Source organism: Hordeum vulgare, chromosome 5H (assembly GCF_904849725.1).
Source record: "Hordeum vulgare subsp. vulgare chromosome 5H, MorexV3_pseudomolecules_assembly, whole genome shotgun sequence".
Classification (NCBI taxonomy): Eukaryota; Viridiplantae; Streptophyta; class Magnoliopsida; order Poales; family Poaceae; genus Hordeum; species Hordeum vulgare.
This window is the reverse complement of record NC_058522.1, coordinates 305,840,494-305,867,017: the sequence shown is the minus strand read 5'-3', so window position 1 is coordinate 305,867,017 and position 26,524 is coordinate 305,840,494. Positions and strand designations below refer to the sequence as shown.

Sequence of the window (26,524 nt, the reverse complement as noted above, 5' to 3'; positions counted from 1 at the left end):
ACTCAAACCAGTGTTTCCATTAAAAAATTATAAGTATGAATTACCTCCCAAAATCGACCTGGTAGCTCTTTCAGAAGTGATTTGAGAATATTATGGTGGTGCGCAGAAACGGGTTCTCCAAGGGCATCACATAGACTTTTTGTAGCCTTGGCTGACTGCAATAACCATAGTATGGTAAGTATACAAGCTACAGCACTTTTAACTGTCATCAATATATTTGTATAAATAGAAAAACAGTGACAGAGACTACACCTTTCTTTTACCAGCCCATGATGATGAGGACATGCAATCGCACAAAAGGGATACAATTTCTGGTAAATAAAGCTGAAGGGTTACTCTTTCACTGCTAGGAATATCCTCCCAAAGTTCTCCATACAAGGCACTGGTCTCTTTATCATCGTCAAATCTGAAAGAAGTTTTGTTATTGAGATTCAGTAAGTACGTAGACTACAGGGAACTGCTTTTTTTAGTTTTAATGATAATGAACTTCATATAACATCACGAATAGCTGACGTATTACTTTCAGAACTCAAGATGAAAGGTTAAGACTTAAGATATGCCGTTCACATACCTTGAAGAAAAAATTACAGGGATAACCACTGCATTGTATCCACTAATAACATCTGCTGCATTGCTCAAGTACGATTTAATAAGAACTGCACCAGATAACTGAGAATTTTTTTCACCTAAATGCAGAGAAGCGGTGTCTTCAATAAGTTTCTGAGCTTGAGATTGGCTGGCATATTTCAAAACTGCAGCGCAAGAAGACGCAAAGGCCCTTTTGGCTGCAGAGCTCCTTTCCTCCAGAACAGCAGTGTAAAGTAATTTCAGTAACATCGTCGTGTATGGCTTGATGTTAAGCATGACCTTCTGTACCAGCAAGGTGATGAAGTTAGCAACACCAACCCTGAAATCAGACACGTAAACAGTGACAGGGTAAGATTACAGCAAGTGAAGTGAAATGGTACGTGATATCATGAATACTACAAGGTCCATATTAGCACGAAAACTAACCTTGTATTAAGACCAACAGCAGATCTAACCATTTGAGCCAGGCGAGGAATCAATAGCTCAAGTGAATTTGTGTCAACAACTTTGATACATATATCGAGGGTTTCCCACATTGGAGAATCTTTTGCTACAGCCACACGCAAGCTGTCAAGCTTCTCGGTTTGGATGCCAGCATTTCCTGCATGCATCTTTGATCCAAATACGGGAGTGAGTACAGAACAGAAATAACATGGTAGAATAATAAATAGTAAGACATCAACATTCCTAAAAAAAAACACGAAAAGTAGCATACCTCGACATAGTTTAACCTTTGATCCTCCAGACTTGACAAACATTCAAGCATGCAACTAACAAGTTCTGACAGATGTGGCCGCAAGGCAATGCCAGCCCCCTATGAACATTAAGAAGTCATAAGCTGAAGATATTCCTTTTCTTTATTCTTTTCATTAAAGCAACACAGATAAAAGCATGAGCACCAACAGTATGTTATATAGGCCGTGCATAAGTAAACCATAACAATGCTTTGGATACATTTAACCAACGACATCATACTACGATCCTACTAGGGGAATATTTTAGGAGAATAGTAGGGGAGAGACCTGCTGAAATATAGTAAGGTCAACAAAGGAATTCACATGCGAACATATAAGGTTCCAAGACAGTCCAAAAGTCTGTCCGGACTAACAAGACTGGCACATGAAGGTAGCAAAGTTACCAAGTGTATATTAGGACTACTTCCCACAAGTAAAAGGAGAAGCAAATTGAAATAAGGAAGCAGGATAAACTATCTAGATCAACCGACTCCTTTTCCTTCCCAATCAACTTATCCAGCTTGTCAAAGCTTCAGCCAACTTCTAGGAAACCCTATACTTCAAGACTTCTACCATTCCAAGCCAATTAGTAACAGTTTTTTCTCCATCTAACAAGGATATAACTTTTGGCCTCCAAGAAGAAAATAGAATATTTGGAGCTTATTTAACTTTCTCTGTACTGCAAAAACATAAAGTTCGCCCTAGAAACAATCAGTCAGTGCGATGTTTTCACATCAGCACCCCCCACCCCCCCCCCCCCCCCCACCCCGAGAAGAAATTCCATGAATATTGTAACCTGTGATCTCGTGCTCGCTTAATATGTCAAGATAAAATAGAGCTTTCAGAAACTACCACTGAATTTTAATAGCATTGGATGCTGCATCTTACTCATTATGGTATAAGTACAGTTAAACATTATAACTTTCACCGCTGACAATACCTTAGCAAGCTTCATGACCAGATTTATAGATGATTTTTGAACGCTTGCAACTTTACTGAGTATGCCTTCAGAAAGCAAGAATGGAAGTACAATATTCATTGTTTCTTTTGCATCAGAAGAGGTAGTAAGTGACACATCACAGAGCCTAACTGTCAATGAGCTTACAGCTCGGCACAAACTGTCACCAGCATTTCGCACGGTTTCCTTTATGTCATCCATTGCACGGAAGGTGGTTGTCCATATTTTTCTTAAATGCTTAGAAACCTTGAGAAGAACAAAAGAAATGCTGAGTTCTATTTCATTCTCAAAAGATTGTGCAGCCTAGTGCACTGACTGAAAGTTTGAAATTAACTTCAAAATAATCACATACCTGACTATATCTTCGACCTTGGATGATGTCTGCGAGTGCAAGACAAGAAGCTTCGCGTGAGCGCCAAAGCCGTGATCCAGATTGAACCAACAAATCCTCTACTATGACATCATAATGTTCATCTATTGCCTTTTTGGGATCTGAAACAATTAACTTCCAGATATGCCCCATTGAATCCTAGAAATGAAATTGGAATTGTCAACTGGGAGGAAAGCTTATTGCTGCTTAAGATAATATTCTAGGTCATAATTAGCTAATCTATGAGTGCACACATCAGTAAGAAGATCAACAAAGAGTGCTAATATACGATGCCAAAAATACTAATGATTGGCGCTGTACCTAGTATACATAAAAAGCAGAGCTAAAGATGCTTATAGCATTATAACTATCCGTTCCTTATAAATCCAAGCTTTATTAATTGCAGGCACAGTAAGGATGGTGTGCAGTTGTGCACTGCAGCAGCAGCGACACCAATAGTTGATTGTGTCACGGCTGGTTAGCCAACCATATGGGACCATGGTAGTCAATGGTATGGCCAAGCAACAGCAGTCTCACAGGATTATTCAACAGGCAAGACATTTTATAGCTAAGTGTGCTGCTGCATCAGGAAAATGGTGGTGTCTAGTGCAGGATGAGGGAAACAAACAAGCTCAATTTTTATGAAACAATAATGACTCTATTTGCAACACAAAAGCACAGCCAAACTTGGAGAAGTGGTCAACATTCTGATTTGTTTGAGGAACTGTGACATGCAAAAAGGGCAGACATATTGTTTCTGGACGAGTTAATTTTTTTCCCGTGATAAATGCTAAAATTTCACCAAATGACACCCACTGTACCAGGTAATACTTGCTAATCACTGAAACTGAGTCTCCGCAAGCTCCCTAACCAACTTGTTGGTAAATAGTAATACATGAGATAAAGAATCCTAGGCAAGTCATTCTGGCCAAATATGTAGGCATCTGATCTTTCACAGAAGCAACATTCCCCAATAGCTGAGGTGACTCGTCCACATTGAGGTGCAAATATTCACATACTAATACTATCAATTTAATTTCACCGCACCACCCAAAAAGAGGAATATGGAAAATATCATAATGTGAGTGTAAATACTTCATACCTGGATATTCTTATCAGGATCATATTGGTATCGGACAAGCCTAGGAATTAAGGTGTGCAGATGGGGTTGAAGTGCCTCCCCAGCTTGTTTGGCTATCTTGGAAAATCCAAAAGCAGCACCCCTCTTGGAATTGAGAGCAGCCTGATAGTTAGCCAGATCCATGAACTTGTATATCAAGTCAGGTTGTCCCATCTCATTGGCAAGACTACAGAGCTCCTTGTATGTGCTAAGCTTTCCTCCAGTAGGATTACTGCCAATGGTTCCTTCTTGAAAAACTTCTGAATCCTCCATCAGCTAATGCAAGTACATCAAGAAAAAAAATACTTAAGTAAAAGATAATTGAGGATCTCATAAAAAGGTAGAAATTTGAGAAAATATTATGCACCTTAATGGCCTTTTTCTTTTTTGCTGCGCCAGTCAGTGTATTCACCAGTGCATGAACCAACTGCCCTTTCATAGAAGCATCACCAAGTTCATACACAATACTCATACCTTGGGATGCCAAATCTTGTGTAAGCTCATTAGAATCGCCAATAAGGTGAGAAAAGGCTTCCTGTAAAGTAAGTGAACGCCAAATGTTCATGATAGCCATAAGCCCAGTGCAAACATCTAACTGAGAAAAGGCATGCTCAGCACCATCGCCAAGATGCATAACTAGAAAACTGTACCATAGCATATGAGCTGACAAGTGAGTCCTAGGGCCACAATATTTGCATTTTCTAACTTTTTAAAGCCGCGCCGCCCGGACTACCCCGCCGGCAGCACCCTCCCCGCCCTCCCCCTTGCCCCTCGCGCCATGGCTCTGGTGCTGGCTGACCCTGTCGACCGCCGGACGTCCCTCCCCGGCGAGCGCGTCTCCTTTGGGGACTGCAGCTCTGGCTCGGAGAGCGGCTCGTCGGCGCGCTCGTACAGCGACGTCGCCCGCACCCCGCCGGCCGTTTCCGCGCCGTCGACCGCCGCCGCTCCTGGCTGCGTCGCTCCCGCGGCCCGTCCTCCCGCCAAAGCTCGCCTTGGCCCCCGCTCGGAAGTCCGCCGTGTCTCGGGCGGGCCGGTGCTGGACGCAGATGGTTTCCAGCAGGCTCGCCGACGGGAGCACCGCCGTCGCCCGCGCCAGGAGGACCCTGCCAGGGCTTCGACCTCGCGCCGCTGCAGCCCTTCCCCCGAGGAGCTCGCGGGCCTCTGCTTCCGGTGCCTCGACCATCGCCACTGCGTCCGGGATTGCCCCAACGACATTCGCTGCCGCCGCTGCCTCGCCTCCGGTCACTCCTCTCGGGACTACGATGGTAGGCGTCCTGCGGCCGCAACCCAGCGACCCCCGTGCAACGCCCCGGTCCTGCAGACCCGGCTTCCTCGCGCTGCCCCTCCCCCAGCGGCGCGCCCCGCTCCCGTCTTGCTGGCTCCAGTCCCCTCCCCACCTCCCGCCCTGCTGGCCGCGGACGCGCCCCCCCGCGTGTTCATGGCGCAGACCGAGGAGATGGACGAGGCCGAGCTGGTTCTAACCCGCGCGATGGTGGCTTCGGTCACGGGCACTCGCCCCTCCGTGTCCATTGACGAGGTCGCCGCCCTGCTCCTCGGCTCCCTCGAGCTCGAGGAAGGAGACTTCACGGTTCACCAGCACCATCCCGAAGACTTCCTGATCATCTTCTCCTCCCTGGCTATCATGCGGCGGCTCCGTGGCGAGCACTTCATCAGCTCCGGCCGCTTCTCGCTGTCGCTCCGGCCCTGGTGCAAGCTCGCCCACGCCGGCGCCGGCGAGCTCGAGTACCGCGTCGAGCTGGAGCTCTGCGGCATCCCCGCTCACGCCTGGCTGCTCTCCACTGCCGAGCACCTGCTGGGAGACTGTTGCTGGATCGAGAGGCTACACCCCCGCACTCGTTCCCGCGACGACATGGCAGTCTTCCGCGTCTCAGGGCGCGCGCACAACCCGGCTGCCATCCGGCGCGCCGCCGTCCTGGAAATCGTCGAGCAGCTGCCCGGCCGCGTGCCCTCGGAGGCGCCGGCCGTCAGAACGCTCACGTTCCCGGCGGCCATCGCCCTCACCAAGGCCGAGTTGATCCGACCCGCTCCAGCCGCTGCCCACTCCTCCGACAATGGTGGCGAAGCTGACGATGCTACTGGCAGGCATGGCCCTGGGCCGAGCAGGGGGCAGGGCCCTGGCAATGGACGCGCGCGCCGGCGGGGCCGCAAACGTCGTCGAACGGACGGGGCGCAGGCCGGCCGGGCGGATGGCATGGCAGTGGACGCTCTGGTGCAGCATGCCCACGGCGGCTCTGGCCGCTCCGGCGGCGTCTCCGGCCGCTCCGGCGGTGCCTGTACGGTTGCGCCCTGGCCGTCCTCGGCCGCACCGCGACAGGGGCGCCGCCCCACGCGACAGCGGATGCTCGCCTGGCCCGGTCAGCAAGGGCCTGCACGCCCGCGTCAGGGCGCCAGGGAAAGAAGGCGTCAGGGGCCCGCAGTGACGCCCAAAGCCACTTTGCCGGTGGCCCCATCGCTAGCTGCCAACTCCCCCCCCCCCCCCCCCCCGCTGATGACGGCGCGACGGCTGGCAGTGGGACGGGTGGCACTCCCCCATTCGCTGGGCGAGGACAGGAGGGGGCCGCCGATTCTAACACGCCCTTGACCGAGGATGCTTCGCCCGGGCCCGCCACCTCTGCGCCCGATCCCACACCCTGTCGGGATCGCTGCCAGCCACGTCCGGCTCCTGCAAAGCATCCAGACGGGATGACCCTCCCTGTCCCCCCTGCAGCTCTGTCTGGGCCGAAGGGGGCGAGGATCTCCTCTGCCCTCCCCCCCCCCCCCGCACCGCCGCAGCCCCTCCCTGCACAGCCGCAGCAGGCACACGCACGCACTCACGTCGGGGAGGCGGGACGCGATCTGCACGCTCCCGCCAATTCGGCCTTGACCTCCCCGTCCCCACCGGCCCCAGCTGCCACCCCGGGGCCCGCGGAGTTCGGCGCTGCTGCCCCTGCCTCGGCACCTGTGGTTGCTGACCTGGCCGGGCCGGCCGTTGCTGCGAATGGGCCCAGGACCTGGGATAACGCTGCCCCTGGGGCCGCGCCGGTTGAGACACCCGCGCTAACTGCCGCGCCTGCCGGGGCGTCAGGGCCCGCGATGCCCACGGAGCCGTCGGCCCTGCCGCGCGTGACACCGGGCTCCTCCCCCTGCCCAGGGCACCTCTCGATACTGCTGCGACCCGCGCCCAGGCAGGACTCCTCCCCCCGCGCTGCTAGCTCTAGCACTCGTGCTCTGGCCCCTGGTCGCTTCGCCTCGCCGCCGATCACCCTGCAGCGACGGCGCACCTGCCGCGCCCCCAGCCAGCCCTGGACGCTGGGTGCCTTCCTCTCCGCGGCCACCAAACAGCTCGACGCCGTTCTGCCCTCTCCCGGGAAGCGGCAGCGCCCCGCCCTCAACTTCAGTCCCAGAAGGGGACGTTCCGCAGCCGCCGACAAAGCCTCGGCTCCCTGCGCATCAGATCGGCGCGCGGTGGTGCAGATTATGCGCACCCTCGGCATAGTGGGGGTGAACCAGCAGATTACAGCCACAGAGATGAAGGCCTATGACGAGATGTTTGCCATGCCGCTGGGGCTTCCAGTGCTGCAGGCCATGGCCGCCTTGGTCGACCGAGCTATCCCCGCTGACCTGGCTACGCCGGCGGGTGATGTCATGGTCCGTGCGCGCTAGGCTGGCGGCGTCTGTTGTCGATCTCTCTTCCATGTATCGAGGTCCTCAGATTGTGGTCTGGAATGTTAGGGGATTAAACTCACGCGCCAGGCGCTGCGCGATTCGCTCTCTGCTTTGTACTACTCGGGCATCCATTGTATGTCTCCAGGAAACGAAAATGGAGTTGATTTGCTCGTCGACTGTGTTGGACACCCTCGGGTCAGAGTTCGATGGCTCTACCTATCTCCCGGCTGACGGCACCCGCGGCGGCATCCTCATCGCTTGGAAAACTAGGGCCGTCACCATTTCCGACCCCCTATTTACCCAAAACGCGATCACAGTCAAGGTGCGCGCGCCTGCAGGAGCCCCGTGGTGGCTTACCACGGTGTATGGCCCTCAAGGCGACCCCGAGAAGCGGCTGTTTCTGCAAGAGTTGCGGGACATTCGCGCCGCTTGCCAGGGCCCATGGATGCTATGTGGTGATTTCAACCTCATATACCGGGATGCTGACAAGAGTTCGGGTAACCTGAATCGCCGCATGATGGGCAGATTCCGGCGCGCTATCAACGACCTTGCCTTGAAGGAAGTCTACCTCAACGGGCGCCGCTTTACTTGGTCCAACGAGCAATCGCCGCCGACGCTCGTGCACCTTGACCGGGTACTATGCACCTCGGAGTGGGAGGACTGCCATGGAGAGTGCCACCTCCGTTGCCTCGCATCCGTCGTGTCCGATCACTGCCCGCTGCTCTTGGACTGCTCTCCTATGCCCGAGGCCCATAGGCGCTTCCGCTTCGAGGATTTCTGGCTACGCCTCGACGGATTCCACGACACCGTCGCCACAGCCTGGAGCTCGGTACATGACCCCGACCCCTTCCAGCGGCTGGTCCGGCGCCTGAAGGCCACTGCCCGCGCCCTTACGAGCTGGAGCGCCCGCTCCACGGGCAGTATCCGGGACAAGCTGGCCATCTCCCGCAAGCTGATTGCCCGCTTCGACCTCGCGATGGAGACCCGCCCGCTCACCCCAGCAGAGGATTGGTTGCGCAGGCAGCTCAAGCAGTCATACCTCGGGCTTGCCTCCCTGGAGCGCACCATCGCGCGGCAGCGCGCCCGTATTACCTCCCTCGCGGAGGGCGACGCTAACACGAGCTTCTTCCACCGGCAGTGCACCTACCGCCGCCAGAAGAACTGCGTGCATAGCCTCCTAGTTGATGGACAGGTTCGGACTGATCACGAGGAGATGGCCCAGGCCGCATTTGAGCACTTCGACGGACTCCTGGGCACTGCGGTGGACCGAGAGCACACGCTTGACCTGGCGCAGCTCATCACGCCCGGCCAGCTGGGCAACCTGGACGAGCCTTTCACTTCCGAGGAGATCTGGGCTGCGGTGTGCCGCATGCCGCCCCACAAGGCACCGGGGCCGGATGGGTTTACCGCCGAATTCCTGCGCGCTTGCTGGTGCATCATCAGGCAAGACATCCTGGACGCCTTCGAGCAGCTGTATGCGCTCCGAGGAAGAGGGTTTGGTAAGCTCAACCAAGCCCTGCTCACCCTGCTGCCCAAGCGAGCGGATGCACACAAGCTGGGAGACTATCGGCCCATTTGCCTGATCCACATAGTCGCCAAGATATTCGCCAAGGTTCTGTCGTTGCGCATCGCCCCCAAGCTCGATAGCTTGGTGAGCCGCAACCAGAACGCCTTCATCGCCGGTCGCACGCTCCACGACAACTTCGTGCTCGTCAGGCAGTCTCTGCGGATGCTCCAGCACCTGGGCGCGCCGTGCATCATGCTCAAGCTCGACCTCACACGGGCTTTCGACTCCATATCCTGGCCGTTCCTCTTCGAGGTCCTGCGCCAATATGGCTTCGGTGACAGGATCAGGGAATGGCTGTCCATCCTGCTCTCTTCGGCCAGCACGCAAGTTATGCTCAATGGAGTACCCGGCCCACCGATCTGGCACAGGCGTGGGCTGCGCCAGGGCGACTCCACATCGCCGCTGCTCTTTGTCCTGGCGGCCGATGCGCTGGCCCGCCTCATGCACAGGGCGCTCCACACCGGCATCCTCAGGCGCCTGCACCCCCGTCGCAACATTCCGGCAATTTCTCTATATGCCGACGACGTGATGATGTTTTGCCACGCCGAGATGGAGGAGGTTGTTGCCGTGAAGAGCATCTTGGGCATCTTCGAGACCGCATCTGGCCTGCGGGTGAACTACGGCAAAAGCTCGGCCACGACCCTGCATGGGGGTGAGGACGCCGACGCCCTGCTGGAGGCGCTGGGCTGCCAGCCCGCGGCGCTGCCCATCATGTACCTGGGCATCCCGCTCTCTTATCGCCGGCCCTCAGCGGCACAGATACAGCCACTGGTAGACGCCGTCGCAGGCCGCCTCCCGTCCTGGAAGGCATGGCTCATGAACAAGGCAGGACGGCTGGCATTGGTCAAATCTGTTCTCAGCGCGATTCCGATTCACCAGATGCTGGCTCTCTCGCCCCCGAAGAAGACCCTGAAACAGCTTGAGAAGATTCAGCGCGGCTTCCTCTGGGCGGGTCGTGAGGCTGCAAAGGGAGGACACTGTCACGTCAACTGGCGCACTGTCTGCCGGCCGCTCGCCTACGGTGGGCTGGGCATTCGAGACCTGGAGCGCACGGGGCTAGCGCTCAGGCTCCGCTGGCTCTGGCTATCGAGGACGGATGCCGACCGTGCATGGCAAGGCCTTGACTTACAGTTCTCCCCTGAGGAGCGCGGCCTATTCCATGCATCCACCCTCATGCTAGTAGGTGATGGCCTCACCGCACTGTTCTGGGAGGACCGATGGCTGCATGGGCAGTCAATTCGCGAGCTTGCGCCACTCCTATACCTATGCATCCCCAAGAACAGAAGGAAAGTGAGGACGGTGGCGGAAGGCATCGCCGGCAATGCCTGGGCCCGCGACATCAGAGGTGTGGTGGGCCTGCAGGAGATAGGCCAATACTTGAGGACATGGCAGCTCGTCGCTCGGATCAATCTGTCCTCGGAGCCGGACAAGCTCATCTGGAAGTGGACGGCCAACGGCATCTACTCGGCGAGGTCTTGCTACAGGGCAACCTTCCATGGATCATTAACATGCCACTCTTGGCAGCTCATTTGGAAAGGTTGGGCTCCCCCGAAAGTCAAGTTCTTCCACTGGCTTGCGGATCTGGACCGCTGTTGGACCGCAGCCAGGCTTGCGCGCCGAGGGCTCCCTCACCACACTCGCTGCCTCCTATGCGACCAGGAGCCCGAGACTATCCGGCACCTGCTGATCTCCTGCTCCTTCGCGCGGCAGGCATGGCATGAGACGTTGTCCTGGCTGCACCTCCCGGCCCCTCTGCCGATGCACGACGCTTCCATCCAGGACTGGTGGAGTAGGGCGCGAAACGCCACCCCCGCACCGCTCCGCAAGACACTGCGTTCTGTCGCGCTGCTGGTCCCCTGGATGATATGGAAGCATAGGAACGCGTGTGTGTTCGATCACATACCTCCGTCGCTGAGCGAGCTCTTAGATAGGATACAAGAGGAGATTAGGTGCTGGGCTCGGGCTGGGGACAAAGGGCTTAGGGTAGCTTTGCCCCCAACCTGGGATGTCCACTAGACCTACATGTAACCATGCTGTAACTTCCTCTTCGGAGGCTGAACTATCCCCCTTTTCAATGCAAAGAAACGCAAGGCTTTTGCGTTTTCTCGAAAAGAAAAAAAACTTTTTAAATCAATCAGAGAAAGAAGCGCCATTTTCTAGGCGCCCAAAATTATCGCTGACATGTAGAAGGCTGGTATTTGATTGAGAAATGCATGATTATCATACCAAAAGAAAGGTTAAAGAAGAGAGAGAGTCAACACTAAGGGCAACTGTTTCCCTCGAAAGCAAGAACGTTGATAACCCCAAAGGCCCAAAATTAAAATCTGTTTCAAAAAGGAGGTTTATTTTTGGCACCAGTAGATCTTTCAGTCTTAGACTATGTGGTTATCAGTACTACAAGTACAATGTTGAAATTTCCGGTCATAGAATGGTAGAAAAAACATCTTAAGAACTTGAACTTCTAAACTATATCAAAAGCTGCTCTTATTGCAGGTTTTAGATGGCAGGTAGAAGTATACCACACTATTTAAGCTGGCTAGTGCACCCCAGACAGTCAGTGCCCATTAGCATAAAATCATACAGACCAATGTTCGCATAATGATCGATCAGTTTAATGCAGTGCTACAGTTTAGTAAGAAGAGAAATTAAGAGCACTATGATGATCTAGAAGTTCTATATTATTAAAAACCTGAATCTGTGGAAGGAGTTCAAGGATCTTCGGATGCCGACCGCAGTACATTGTGAGTGAGACCAAACAGACTGTACCCGCACAGCGTTCCTCTTTTCTGCTGCTATAAATTAGTGTATCAAACAACTTGTTTATAATTTCTTCTTGAGCCGCTGTACGTGCTTCTTCACAGCTGCTTCTTTTACCTAAGTTTCTTGAGTCAAGCAGGGGTGCATCACCAGTAAGAAAGTTTGTGGCTTGGGAAAGGGAAACAAAGTTTGTTTCTAGTATCACATCTGCGGTCACAGGAACTTCACCCCATATGAAAGAGAGAGCCTCGCCAGATGCAAAAAGCACATCTTCAACCTAAATAGATGAAATCCATAATACAATTTTTTTCATAATAGTAATATTTTTCACTGAAAATTTGAATTATAACAGTACTACCTTAGAACGCGCGAGACTGAAAATCAAGTCTAACGCAATTTTAAGATGTGAAAAGGACAACTCATTCCATGAAATATGTCCAAGTGATACCAAGATCTTTTGTATAGCTTTGGTATCATTTTCGGAAAGCAGTTTTGTTAATCTCTCCTGTAGAACAGTTAAAACTGCAGCTGTACGACAAACAAAATTAGCTTATAAATATATAACCAGCAAAGACAGGTGGCGAACACTGAACAGTTTTACCTGCAGAGGAGTTCCTACTAATGGAAGGCAATGCACAACGGAGCCCAATATGGCCAAGAGATTCCATTGCAATTGATGCCAATGTTGAACCCTCAGACACAACAACTTTTACAAGAATATCAACAACCTTTTTGACCAGTTCTTCAGGTATCTGTGCATGTACTTGTCAAGTATAAGAGCAAATCAATAGTTTCAAGGCTACATTGATGAAACAATGTTTTAAAGTGAAAGGATTCATAAACCATAAAACTGTCCAAATACAGCAAATACTTTAATCAAACTTCTAGAAGTTAAAATCCTACACCATGATGACAAGTACGCTACGAATGAAAAATGATTTATAGTGCCTTCTCCTTTCTTCCATAATGTCAAGCATAATCTTTTTTCTATTAAACATTCATGAGACATACTATAAATACCAGCCATGCATCATTATGTGGTGCAGAATCATGCAAAAGGCACAACAAAACAGACAAGTCCGAAAGAATCTTCGAGAGAACAAGGTAATAGCTCTTCAAATATACTCTTTCTTGACAGCAAGAAACATCTCCTTTATCACTTATCTAGCTCGAAAAGAGATCAACCACAATCAACTAGAACACTTGGGTACCTAGCTGCACAAGCCCTTCCTGACCACTTCCCTCTGATTGAGCAGAGCAGGCATTTCACACATCAAAAACACAACAAACCCGCATGTGACCCCCCCCCCCCCCCCCCACACACACACACACAATTGCGCATGAATGATGAAACATCAATTCTGTACAGGAAGATATAACAAGAGATACAAACTAGGAATTTCTGGACTATGTCAGCCAATTTCTCTCCCTTATTCTCAATACAACAGCGTAGCATAGATGATCGTCACGGGCCATAATTCAAATTGTATGGCTATCAACTAACTACGAAATAATATTCTAGATGGAGTTTCATGGAAAACGGTGAAAGCAAATACGCTAAGATTTCACTTAAAGTGTAAGATTCAGCAAAGAAAATGAAATACACAATAAGATACAAAAACGAGGGAGAGGAAAACAGAATGAACTTACATAAGATTCCTTCAAACAGCAGGCAGTTACATACCCAATTGCGCATAACAATCCATGGTAAATCTCAAATCTGGCCCAACCAATCAAATATATACATGAGTAGTATGGCAACATAAGTAAAACATCAAAGGGGTTGTACTTTTCTCTCGCATACCTTGACGGATGATTTGGGTCAAGTGCTGAAGTGAGTTCAGATAGAAGATTCAACGCAGCCGAGCTTGAAAGTGCTGAAGTAGCAATGCCAAGCAGACGGGCCGCAGCTTCACGCGCATCAGAATCAACATGACTTAGTAAAGTTCTCAGCCAATGTAAACGGTTGGCATACCGTGACGATACCAACTGCAAATTATGAGAAATTATGAAGCAAAAGGTTAAAACATGCGAACAAAGAATTAAGCTTCTTCTAACATAAGTAGAAAGAACAAAAACCTTTGGCTGACGAGAGGATATATCGACCAATGACTTCAAGGCCAATGCATGCAGTTCACTAGACCCTTCGTATGACATGGCATGTTCTAAGACCACACACATTTTTGCTACCGGGGAATGAGATGGATCTTCTTGCGAAAGATCTGGAATATTACTTGCCTCAAAGCACTTCATTAGAAACTTGATCATTGCAAGAAATGTTTTTGATGGGAATAGCAGCTTTCCATCACTCTGATCGTTAGACTGCAACAGCTTAGGCTGCTGACTGTAGATATAATTTAGCATCTCCACAATATCAGGGTAGTTGAAATCAGTAGTCATTGCAGGTGACTGCCTCTCATCATTTAACAGATTTAGACCTGTTAGAGCCATTTCCCTGGGTACAGAAGAACCAACGATAGCAATTATATATACAGGAACTTAAGAAATGCATCAATGTATGAGCATCATAATTTTTTTAAAGCATGTGTGTTGTATTAGTTAACCAGTACCAAGTGACAAAGGAACACCAGTAGAAGTCATTTCACTAGGACAAAATCATGGATTTACTAGTTTAGAAGTACCAAGTGTACAACTACAAGTCAACAATGATCTACCTCATCAACTTCGAAGTATTGGCAATAAAATAATAAAGTCCGGTTTGCATGATCGACGAAAGTGTTTGATGCTAAATTGGAGCTGCCCAGATACTACTCCCTCACTTTGGAAATGTAAGGCACACATGCTTTCCAAGATTTACCTTTGACAAATAATTAGCAATATGTGTATTATGTGATACGAAATCGATACCATTGGAAGATGCTTTCATAAATACAAACCAAACAACATTAATTTTGAAACATAAAACATTTATATTATTCATCCAATTGTTGGGCAAGAATCTCAGGAAGCTTTTGTCTTGCATTTCCAAACAAATGGGGCACTGTGCTAGAAAAGAGATGATCCTAAGGGTGCTACCATCGTCTATACAGTTACAAAGTTGAGCGTGCATACAAAAGGCCCAAGTTTTACAGATTCCATGGCCCGATGTTAAGTACACAACTATAAGGAGAAGATGAACTTGTATCTGGTATAACAGTACAAAAATGCAACAAAGCACCATGCTGGCATATTTGTATATCTACTAGTATCTTTCATAACCAACCTTATGTCCAGTTTTACATCTGAAGCTCCAAGCATGCAAATGTACCGGCTTGGGCAGTGCTGCATGTCGTATAACGTTGTTGCCCATCTTACAGCAGAAAATCGAACCTCAATTTGCTCCTTCATGAAAATTTACAATATAAATGCAACATCAGAAAATTATAGAGTCCAAATAACTAAGGGAACCGGCATTTCCTCAAATAAGGCCCTTACGAATAACAAGATACTGCAACTTAAACACACTACTCTAATACATAATGGAAGTGTGACCCAGAAGAAATAGTCATCGACACGCAATCCATCATCCCAATCGCAGCACCTTAGATTTCTTCCTTAAGTACTCCCTCCGTCCCAAAATAAGTGTCGCTGCTTTAGTACAAAATTTATACTAACTTAGTACTAGATTTGCGTCACTTATTTTGGGACAGAGGGAGTATTATTTTTGTCAGATATCTTCAGACCAGTCCAAGAAAATGAAACTATACATAGAAGGTCTCAATTTAACCTTCGTAGAGCATGACTAGGTTCTGGACACTAAAAGTATTTGTGAATAAATAATCAGAACGATAACCTTACCACTTGAGAATTTTCCAGAAGAAGCGCCTCAAGATCCTTCAGTACTACCATTGAAGCACCCTGATACCATGAGCAACAAAATGGGTTAATCAGAAATAATGAGTCAGGTACAGCATCATTTATTTATTTTTTGAGGAACCAGCAGGATCTCTGCCTTTGCATTAAGAAGAGAATTGGCCAGTTTATAAGGAAAACTGGCCGAAAATCGAAGGTGCAGCATCTTACAGTCGGAGCTAAGAAAATATTCAGCTCGTAACCTATTATGAGCGATCTTATAGATTTTTTCAGTAAAACAGTAACAGCAAGCCAACAACACTAGACTCCAGACGGTTTAGGCCACATTACAAAGAGTTGTTGTGTTGCCAAGGTGCCCGGTTTATCATCCATACTAGACTAGCATGTAAGGACGTGCAGCATTACAATATTACAGGGACTTGATCGACAAAAGCTAGTCTTATGCATTGCATCAAGCATTAAATATAGTTATTGATTACTGAAGACAACCAATGAATCAAAATTGACAACCATCTTTGCTGGCGTCTTTGAAAGGTTGTGACAGCATACTTTAGCAAACGCTCCATAACTACTCCCTCCGTTCCGAATATAAGATGCGTTCTAACTTATTTCCTGAATCGGATGTATATAGGCGTGTTTTAGTGTGTTTGTTCACTCATTTCAGTCCATATGAAGTCCATATTGAAATATCCAAAACATCTTATAATTCAGAACAGAGACCTTATATGCTGTAGCAAGGGAAGTGGCCGCCTCCTGAATTGTGAGACGGAGTGATTGATCCTCCAACCTCAAAGCAGTAAAGAGTCGCATAGCCATTTCAGTTTTGTTGCTGCAATGTTCACAGAAGTAGTAGATCATTCCCCATAGCAGAAACAAAATATGAGCCAAGAAAGTAGAAGTGTACGACAAGGGCATGCCTGAATAAATTAGGCATACGAGAGGCGAGCAAACCAATGGCCTGGTACGCAAATATTTTGACATCTCTAGCAGTGGAATCTGGAGATGGAAGACCACAAGAAATCATTGAAAATTTTCTCGAGTACAAGAACAATTTTTTCATCAAAGAGATGTTAAATTCGAGTAATATAAAGAAACAATGCGGAGATAAATCACATGCAGGTTTGAACAAGCGGAGTATATAAGAAGTGCAAGAGACCTGCTTCTGTACTGGATGAACCATCAAGGGACCGTAATATTCCACTGAGGATAACTGGGCCAATTAACTTTAGTTGGTCCGTTACTGCCTAAAACAATAACAAAACTATTATAATACACAGCCTTTTCAAACCATATTACAACAACAGCAGAGGGGGGGGGGGGTAACATTGGTAACAAAGGGGAAAACAATATATGATCAAAGTGAACGTACATGTTTAAAAACCCAGACAGTGAACTCCATCCCTAACTGTTTCAGCCTTGAAGTGGTTCCATTTCCTAGACGCACAGAGACATAGCAGAAACATATTGAGTTCACCACCACATATGGCAACGATGAAATTGAGATGTTGCGTTCTGGAACTAGAAGCTAATAAATTAAAATGAATGGTACATAATGAGAAATCTTAGATGAAGGGCAAGAACCATTACTTATTAGGTCCACCACATGAATACTACATGGACATAATGGAAAAATATGTGTTTCATCACATGAAGAACAGATACCAGGAGGCAGGTAGTGAGACATTGAGGCTTAACAAAAAATTGCTCTCTAAGAGCAACTTAAACATGATTATTTTTTCGAGAAAACGCAAATAGCCTTTGCGTTTCATTGCATTGTAAAGAAAGGGGGGTTACATCCTCCTAAGAGGCCAGTTCTGCATCGTTACATGAAGATCAGTGGACGTCCCAGGATGGTGGCAAGACAACCATGATTATTGATTGGAAAAACAATGTTCAAAGTTAAATTGAGTCATTCAGCAGGACATGTTCTTTTTCCTTCTCTCTCAAAAAAAAAATGTTATTTTTCCTGTCTTATATTTCACGCGCCCTTTATTCTTCTTTTTGCCCTTCTGTTCATGTTCGAATTATTCTCTATAACTTTAGTGTTTGAGTAATGGATACAGTATGGTGCAACCTTACATGATAACGGAATGCCCAAAGGGTTGTAAACACAACTTATCCATGACTATTTTAACCTAAATAAAAGAAAATGTTTTGGTCTGAAAGACAAATGAACGGGGTAAAGTTCAATGTCCTACTTCATTCCTCTACTTCAATGCATTTTATATGAATAATAGAGATATAAGTAGGAAAATGTCCTTTGCTACCAAGTACCAACTGAGCTTATTAACGATACAGTTTATTGGCCGTGTATCATGACTTTAAAAGTTTAAAAATATAACAATGTGTAAAAGAATGTAAAAGATATGATACCATAGATGCAGCCAAAAATGCATTGAAGTGTGTATGGAAATGCGTTCGCTGCAGCGATAGACCGGCAGAAAACACTCATTAGGCGAACGCGCAATGAACTGGGTGCTGGGGCAACTTTCAGTTCTGCAGCTATATTTTCTGCACCTGCGGTACCTGTGACACCAGAGATCATTACCATTAAACAGTCAGATTCGCACTGAGCAAAACAAGCAAGGAATTATGATTCTGTCAAGTTGATAACAGGGAAGAAGAAAAGAGAAGCATGCACACGCGTGGGTATGGATGTTTGCAACTACGCAATTGGTGGGCCTGCTGGTGCGAGTATAGAGGAACCTAGATGGTATGCATACTTGTGGAAGGTAAGCAATTGAGAGTTCTAGAACAGACCAGGAAGGCGTGAGAACAGGCATACAAACACAAATGACTTTCTCGCCTGTAGATCATGACAACAGAAGCAAGCAAAAGAAAGAGAACTGAAGTTAAACTAGATGTTTTTGTTTCACAATCATACTACATAGCAAATTGAATTTCCAAACAGTAGTTATTCAGTCGCTTATGTTAGAGTTATAATATAAGTCATGTACCCCTTTGTATTTATCCCGTTGTATAAGGGGTTTCCTGCATATGTTCCACACCTGTACATGTATATATATCGGCCTATGGCCTCATGGGAATACAAGTTGCTTATTCCTAGCATGCACCTCTCGCGACTTTCATCGGTGCATGTCGCTCTTCCCAGACTCCTCTCGCGACTTTCATCGGTGCATGTCGCTCTTCCCCGACACCTCTCGCGACTTTCACCGGTTGTCCTGATGCCTATGACTCCATGGACTGCTCTTCGTCCACGCGTCTTCCCTTGGCGCTTGGTGCTTGTCTGCACACGGCCTCATCTTCTCCACCGGTCTTTGCCGACGATACTGGACATGCTAAACCGTCATATTTAGCGGCTCCCGCAGGTGGTGGTGGTCGCTTCTCTCCTCGTGCCATTACGCCGCCTACTTTAGCTGTGTCCTTCACCGAGGACGAGATTGCGCGACTTCGCGCCCTGCTGCTTGCCTCCGACTCTCCATTGTCGGGTGTGTCTACATCGACATCTTCAGTTGCGCCCCTGACTGAGCAGGAGATTGGACGATTTCGATGTCTGCTAGCTCCATCTTTTCTTTCTTCATCGACAGGTTTTGTTGGTTCTGCTACGGACTCTTCTGGCATTGTGAGACCACCTTCTACACACGCAGGTACATCTCCGTGGGTTCTTGATACTGGAGCATCTTTTCATATGACTCATGATTCATCCACTCTGTCATCTACTCGACCTCTTGATTCTCCTGCTCATGTTCTTACTGCTGATGGTACTTCTCTCCCGGTTACTGGCCGAGGCACTCTTAGCACTTCATCTTTTCATGTTCCCGATGTTGCTCATGTTCCTCGGCTTACCATGCAGCTCCTTTCTGGTGGCCAGATTGTTGACTCTGGTTGTCGGGTCATTCTTGACTTTGACTCATGTTCAGTTCTGGACCGTCACACTGGTGCTCTTCTTGGTGCTGGCCCCCGGCGCCGTGACTATCAGGGTCTCTGGGAGCTTGACTGGCTTCACCTTCCATCCGCTGCCAGCGCTGCCAGTCTTTCCTCCTCTGTTGCCTTGTCTACCAGCTCCTTTCAACAGTGGCATCATCGTCGGGGTCATTTATGTGGCTCCCGTCTCTCATCCTTGGTTCGACGTGGTCTTCTTGGATCCGTCTCCGGTGGTGTGTCTTTAGACTGTCAGGGCTGCCGGCTTAGTAAACAGGTTCAGTTACCTTATCCTCATAGCGAGACTATGTCTCGGCGTCCTTTTGACCTTGTTCACTCGGATGTTTGGGGTCCAGCTCCCTTTTCCTCGATGGGAGGCCATCGCTACTATATTATCTTTATAGATGATTTCTCTCGATACACGTGGATCTATTTTATGTCTTCTCGTAGTGAGGTATTATCTATCTATAAGCGTTTTGCTGCCATGGTTCACACTCAGTTCTCTACGCCTATTCGTGTGTTCCGAGCTAACTCTGCTGGAGAGTATATCTCCAAGATGTTGTGTGGATTTCTCGCTGAGCAGGGTACACTTGCTCAGTTCTCTTGTCCTGGTGCTCATGCTTAGAATGGTGTGGCTGAGCGCAAGCATCGTCACCTTCTTGAGATGGCTCGTGCGATGATGATTGCTGCCTCTCTCCCGCCTCATTTCTAGGTTGAGGCCGTCTCCACCTCCACCTATCTCATCAACCTACAACCTTCTGCTGCTCTACAGGGTGGTGTTCCTTTTGACCGTCTTTTTTATCGTTCTTCCGATTATTCGATGCTTCGCCTGTTTGGTTGTGTTTGCTATGTTCTTCTTGCCCCTCGCGAACGCACCAAACTAACCGCTCAGTCTGTTGACTGTGTCTTCTTAGGCCACAGTGATGAGCATAAGGCCTATCGTTGTTGGGATCCTATCGGTCGTCGGATGCGTATCTCTCGGGATGTGACTTTTGACGAGTCTCGTCCCTTCTACCCACGCCCATCTTCCTCGACCTTTTCAGTGGAGGATATCTCTTTCCTCACTTTTCCTGATACACCTCTCACCCCCATCGAGCCTTGGCCTATTCGTTCCGCTCCCTCTGCTTCTCCACCTCTTGTCGATTTGCTACCATCATCTCCACGGTTTCCTCTCCTGGCATGTCACCGGATTCTGCACCTTCATCTCTGGTGACTTCTACGTCTTCACCCCCCGATTCTACCTTGGCGATCCCCCTTGCATTGTTCCATCTTTTCCTCAATGTTACACTCGTCGTTCACGTCATGTGGATGCCTCTGTGGATCCCTCCGCGGATGTGTCGTCATCCTCATCTCAGCCTCCCTATGCCTTGCGTTCTCGCCCTCGTTCGCATGTTGATCGCCTTGGATTTCCCACCGTTGGTGCTGCTGTTCTTGAGCCGACTTCCTATCGTCAGGCTGTTGTTCATCCTGAATGGCAGTTTGCGATGGCAGAGGAGATTGCTGCTCTTGAACACACTGGTACATGGGATCTTGTTTCCCTTCCTCCCGGAGTCCGTCCCATCACTTGTGAGTGGGTCTACAAGGTTAAGACTTACTCCGATGGTTCTCTTGAGCGTCACAAAGCTCGTCTTGTGGCTCGTGGTTTTCAGCAAGAGCATGGTCGTGATTATGACGAGACTTTTGCTCCTGTGGCCCATATGACCATTGTTCGTACACTTCTTGTCGTGGCCTCTCCACGCCACTGGTTTATATCTCAGCTTGATGTTAAGAATGCCTTTCTTAATGGTGAGCTGCGTGAGATGTACATGCAGCCACCACCTGGGTATTCTGTTCCTGATGGCATGGTATGTCGTCTTCGTCGCTCTCTCTATGGCCTTAAGCAAGCCCCTCGCGCCTGGTTTGAGCGTTTTGCCTCTGTGGTGACTGCCGCTGGTTTTTCAGCCAGTGCTCATGATCCAGCATTGTTTATTCACCTTTCTCCTCGTGGTCGGACTCTTCTTCTTCTCTATGTTGATGACATGATCATCACTGGGGATGACCCCGAGTATATTGCCTTTGTACAGGCCCGTCTTAGTGAGTAGTTTCATATGTCTGATCTTGGACCTCTTCGCTACTTTCTTGGGATTGATGTCTCTTCTACATCTGATGGCTTTTTTATATCCCAGGAAAAGTATATCCAGGATCTTCTTGCTCGTGCTACTCTTACTGACGAGCGCATTGTTGAGACTTCTATGGAGCTCAATGTTCACCTCCGTGCTACTGATGGTGATCCCCTGCCTGACCCGACGCGTTATCGTCATCTTGTCGGCAGTCTTGTCTATCTAGCTGTCACTCGTCCGGATATCTCTTATCCGGTTCATATTCTGAGTCAGTTCGTCTCCGCTCCCACATCGGTTCACTATAGTCATCTCCTTCGTGTTCTCCGATATCTTCGGGGCACGATCTCTCACCGTCTATTCTTTCCTCGCTCCAGTTCTTTACAGCTTCAGGCCTATTCGGATGCTACGTGGGCTAGTGATCCTTCAGATCGCCGTTCACTTTCTGCTTACTGTGTTTTTCTTGGTGGTTCTCTCATTGCCTGGAAGACGAAGAAACAGATTGCAGTTTCCCGTTCGAGTGCAGAAGCTGAGTTGCGAGCGATGGCTCTTTTGACGGCAGAGGTGACTTGGTTACGGTGGTTACTTCATGATTTTGGTGTTTCTGTCACTACACCGACTCTGCTCTTATCTGACAGTACAGGTGCTATTAGCATTGCGCGTGATCCTGTGAAGCATGAGCTCACCAAGCATATTGGTGTTGATGCTTTCAATGTGCGCGCTGGTGTGCAGGATCAGGTTATTGCTCTTCAGTATGTGCCTTCCGAGTTACAGTTGGCGGATTTCCTGACGAAGGCCCAGACTAGAGCACAACATGGCTTTTATCTCTCCAAACTCAGTGTTGTTCATCCACCATGAGTTTGAGGGGGGTGTTAGAGTTATAATATAAGTCATGTACCCCTTTGTATTTATCCCGTTGTATAAAGGGTTTCCTGCATATGTTCCACACCTGTACATGTATATATATCGGCCTATGGCCTCATGGGAATACAAGTTGCTTATTCCTAACAGCTTCGTCCACAGAAAAGTAGGCCAGTCAGATTCCAGACCACAAAAATGGAACATCTATGCCACACCACAGGACACGTATTGTAGTTCAAATGTGAAATGCATAAATTAGCACCCTATTAGATACATATGCGTACCATTGAATAATGTAAACAATCTCTTGATAAGCTTGGCATCTTCTAAGTTCGCCGTCGAAGCTTTGCGCTTTAACAACTCGTCTCCTCTCTTAGAAACTGATTCTTGACTATATTGAAACAGTGATCAGCATAATTGTTGATCCACTTAGCCATCAGATTGTAAATTGATTTCTGAAATGCAAATACCTATCTGAAGCACCAGCTAAATAAATAGGGTAGACAATCTCAGATGCCAACTGCATAGCTTCAAGAATGTTCAAGATACCTAGCTGGAAAGATTGGAGGATAAATTCAACCATAAGAAGGAAAGTGAAGGTACTAGACTCAACAATTAAAATGTGTGAATGCATGCACAGACATGACTACGCACACAGGGATAAAACATGCCATACCCAATGAATGCTCAACAGAAAAATCGCATGTACTTTGGTATTACCTTTCTTGATGTAAGTGTGTCACCTTTTAGTGGTAGCTTTCCAGTAACACGGTCTGCTTGGGCAACTGAAAGTCCTGCTGGGCATCCAATACTGAAGAATAATAACAGTCAGCCTCCTGAATTCAATACATGTATTAAAATTTTACCTGATTCAGGTAAGTAGAATGTACCCTTGAGATGGTGTTTGATACAATATTGTGTGAAAACAAAAGTCAGCAAACACTAAGCCATCATCAGATCCACTTATGGATCGATATTTTAACGCAATGGTATCATCCACCTTACGTGTGTTGCATTCACCAATAGCCTGGTCAACAAATAAAAGCAAAAGGACAAAATCATGCAAGTGTTACAGAATGTAGGTATGGCAAGGGGGCTATAATCAACACATTCAAAATAACTTCCGTTTTGGCTAAACATGCACATGATGAATGGAGTAACAGAGAAAAAGCAATTCTCTCAAGGGAAGTACTTATGTCATATTTCTATGTCCAACGTAGGCAATCTATAAGTCTATCCTCCATTTTGAGGATCAACTTTAAGAACAAAATTTTGCTATCAACTACAGTCCATGTCCAACCTGGAAAATGGTATATCTTTTTATTATCATTGTGGGAAAAAATCAACTGCAGTACTGCACTGCATATCCTTGAATCATATGTGCACTTCGTGGTACACAATCATCCTAGCTAAACTTCCAATGCAACTAAAAGTAATTCAATATGATCAACTTCTATATCACATACCGTTTTAGGAAAATATATATATGCATGACATGACTAACCTTTGATACAAGTCTCAAGATAATTCCTTGATGCTGAGCTGGAACATTCGATATATTGATTAACAAATCAGGTGCGATGTTTCCCTTCTCCTGTTACAAAAATGTTACATGGTGTTAACTTCCCAGTAAAGGTACAAAAATAATGCTAGGGAAATGGGAAGCCGGCAAAGGGAAAGGCTATACCTCGCTTGGCAGGCGTTCAAACGCCATCTCAATATAAACAATACAGAAGTTCCGAACAATTGACGTTGAAGCAGACTCAGTATAGATCTTCCATAAATCCAGCATGGGCAGCGAAATCTCAGGCCTGTGCTTCACCCGTTTGTTGATGTGGCTGAGAATCTCCATAGCCTAGTCACATACAGGAGTGGTATTCTATTAGATGCCATTGACATAAAATGCATGTTTGTTATGTACTAACATATAGAACCTGCACGAAAAGAACGGACTCGGCACTTCAGCAGTAGCCATTCTACCAGAAAGGGGGCATGTGCCTTCCTGAGTATCAGGCCATCACTCGAGCAGGTGCAGGGGACTATGTATTAAACAGTGCATGATTAATTCCGATGTTCCACGAATTTAAAAGGAAACTGCAGCTGCAGCGAGTTTCTGTATAATCCTCTCAGGAGCTCAGAATAACAGGAAACTTGTACGAATGAAATTTCTGCAGCGAACATAAGCAGAATTTCCTCTGTTCCAAGTAAACGAGGCCCGAATTCCGTGACCTCACGGGCAAATCGGTGCAGCGAATTTTTTTCACTACCACATGCTAAACTAATTAAATGGGGGCTAAATCAACTAAAGGGGGGCTAAACCAACTATGAGCGACACCGGGAGCTCGTGCTGGATGGCGGAGGAGTGGCGACTTACGAGCTTGCGGACGGAGGTGGAGGTGGAGGCGAAGGAAGTGATGGCGTAGGGGAGCACGCGGACGAGCAGCGGCGCGAGGCGGCCGTCCTCGGCGAGGGCCAGGCGCGTGAGCATCCGGTCCAGGGCGTCCTCCCTCTCCGCGTCAGTCGGGGCCGGCGGGGCGGCCGACGGCTCCGCCATCTCGCGCGGCTGGGTGCTGTGTTGGACTCGCGCAGTCGCCGCTGGTCTGGAGCTTGCCTTCCGGCGCAAGAAGAAAGGGGGGAGCGCGGATCGGAGAGGATCGAGTCGACTCGAGCCGGGTCCGTGTATAAACCGTTTTACAGGAGAGCGCCGGAGTGAGCCGGAGGTCGAACCCACTGGTGCACCAAACACACGCGCTGCTAGGTCGACCGGCCAGGTTCTAGAACGGTCCCTCTAGAGCCGTACGATGCACTCACGCGTAGCCGTTTGATCTCCATCTCTTTTTTCTTAAGAAAAACAAGGGGAGCTCCCCGGCTCCATTCATAGAAAGAAGCCTTCGCAAGTTATCTTAGGGTTGGCCAACGGACTATTCTATACCTACTGCCTCATATTTCACGTAAGATCAGATGCCATGTTTAAGTTAAAGCAGATGCTCCGCGAAGCAAACGGACTCTTGCACACAAGTCGAGCGCTCCATGTAAAAAGGAGAGGAAAAAATGAGAGAGGGGAAAAGAAGGAAAAAACTCGTCAGGAAGGAGATGGTGAGAAAATAATTGAATTGGGATCCACTTAGATGAGGTCGTCTTATGATGCTTCCTTTGGGTGATGTAGAATAAAAATGGTAACCCTATTTTTTGTCTATTTGGAAGATGGGTCTGTGACGTCTTCGATTTGATCGTACGATAATCATACACGCAAATGCGTATGACCAAGCTCAAAAACTCACGGAAAGATATCACAACACAACTCTAGACACAAATAAAACATACAAGTTTCATATTACAAGTCATGAACCTTGAGGGCTAGAATACAGAAGCTCGACAAACACACGAGTCAGCAGAAGCAACAAACATTGAGTACAGACATTAAACATGAGGTGCCTTATAGAAGGCTAGCACAAAAGATACAACGATCGAACGAGGCGAGGCATCCTGCCTAGGAGCCTCCTAACTACTCCTGGTCTTCAGCGGCCTCCACGTAGAAGTAGTCACCGTCGGGGGTAGCAGTCGTCGTTGGCGGGATACGCCATCTCCTGAGCTCCATCATCTGGTCGCAGCAACGGATCAAAGAGAAAAAATGGGAAGCAAAGCAACGGTGAGTACTCATCCAAAGTACTCGCAAGACTGAATCAAAACTATGCTAAGTATGCATCAGTATTAAAGGAATGGATTATATGTGGACTGACTGCAGCAATGCGAGAAAGAGAGGGAAGGCCTAGTCCTATCGAAGACTAGCATCTTCAGGGGGTCTTGCAGTAATAGACAAGAGTAGAACAGGTAACATAATTAATAGTCATATTGTTGCAGCAATATTAATTAAAGTCACGCCCAGAGATTCTTCCTCGACTCCCTGCGAGGAAGCAATCCTGGAGCAAACATTCCAGTTAAGTAACAGTTGTAGTTGTATAAGATCGGGGCACAACTCCAAGTCGTACTGTAACCGTGAACACGGCTATTCAAATAGATAAGTTCTTCCCTGCAGGGGTGCACAACATATTCCCCGTCACGCTCGATAAACTCTGGCCGGACACACTTTTCTGGGTCATGCCCGGCCTCGG

The 26,524-nt window shown here is 48.2% G+C and overlaps 1 protein-coding gene across 3 annotated transcripts in view; it reads right to left on the bottom strand.

The window, feature by feature from the left end:
• Positions 1-25,057, bottom strand: part of LOC123395525 (proteasome adapter and scaffold protein ECM29) — a 28,743-nt gene extending 3,686 nt beyond the window's left edge. For 2 of the 3 annotated variants that reach the window (XM_045090526.1, XM_045090528.1), the window contains exons 1-29: positions 24,787-25,057; positions 24,100-24,267; positions 23,917-24,006; positions 23,303-23,439; positions 23,133-23,223; positions 22,883-22,965; positions 22,697-22,803; positions 17,947-18,099; positions 16,943-17,007; positions 16,730-16,817; positions 16,491-16,569; positions 16,294-16,402; positions 15,559-15,618; positions 14,984-15,102; positions 13,840-14,215; positions 13,565-13,749; positions 13,411-13,480; positions 12,362-12,512; positions 12,119-12,288; positions 11,693-12,037; positions 4,138-4,305; positions 3,753-4,046; positions 2,633-2,809; positions 2,263-2,526; positions 1,304-1,402; positions 1,015-1,199; positions 572-907; positions 253-406; positions 45-155 (exon numbers count right to left, since the gene is read on the bottom strand). In XM_045090526.1, coding sequence (XP_044946461.1) covers positions 45-155; positions 253-406; positions 572-907; positions 1,015-1,199; positions 1,304-1,402; positions 2,263-2,526; positions 2,633-2,809; positions 3,753-4,046; positions 4,138-4,305; positions 11,693-12,037; positions 12,119-12,288; positions 12,362-12,512; positions 13,411-13,480; positions 13,565-13,749; positions 13,840-14,215; positions 14,984-15,102; positions 15,559-15,618; positions 16,294-16,402; positions 16,491-16,569; positions 16,730-16,817; positions 16,943-17,007; positions 17,947-18,099; positions 22,697-22,803; positions 22,883-22,965; positions 23,133-23,223; positions 23,303-23,439; positions 23,917-24,006; positions 24,100-24,267; positions 24,787-24,966 — 4,614 coding nt within the window. In that variant the 5' untranslated portion in view covers positions 24,967-25,057. The remainder of the gene's footprint in view (positions 1-44; positions 156-252; positions 407-571; positions 908-1,014; positions 1,200-1,303; positions 1,403-2,262; positions 2,527-2,632; positions 2,810-3,752; positions 4,047-4,137; positions 4,306-11,692; positions 12,038-12,118; positions 12,289-12,361; positions 12,513-13,410; positions 13,481-13,564; positions 13,750-13,839; positions 14,216-14,983; positions 15,103-15,558; positions 15,619-16,293; positions 16,403-16,490; positions 16,570-16,729; positions 16,818-16,942; positions 17,008-17,946; positions 18,100-22,696; positions 22,804-22,882; positions 22,966-23,132; positions 23,224-23,302; positions 23,440-23,916; positions 24,007-24,099; positions 24,268-24,786) is intronic. The other variant, XM_045090527.1, reaches the window with a different exon arrangement.
• Between the last annotated feature and the right edge of the window lie 1,467 nt (positions 25,058-26,524).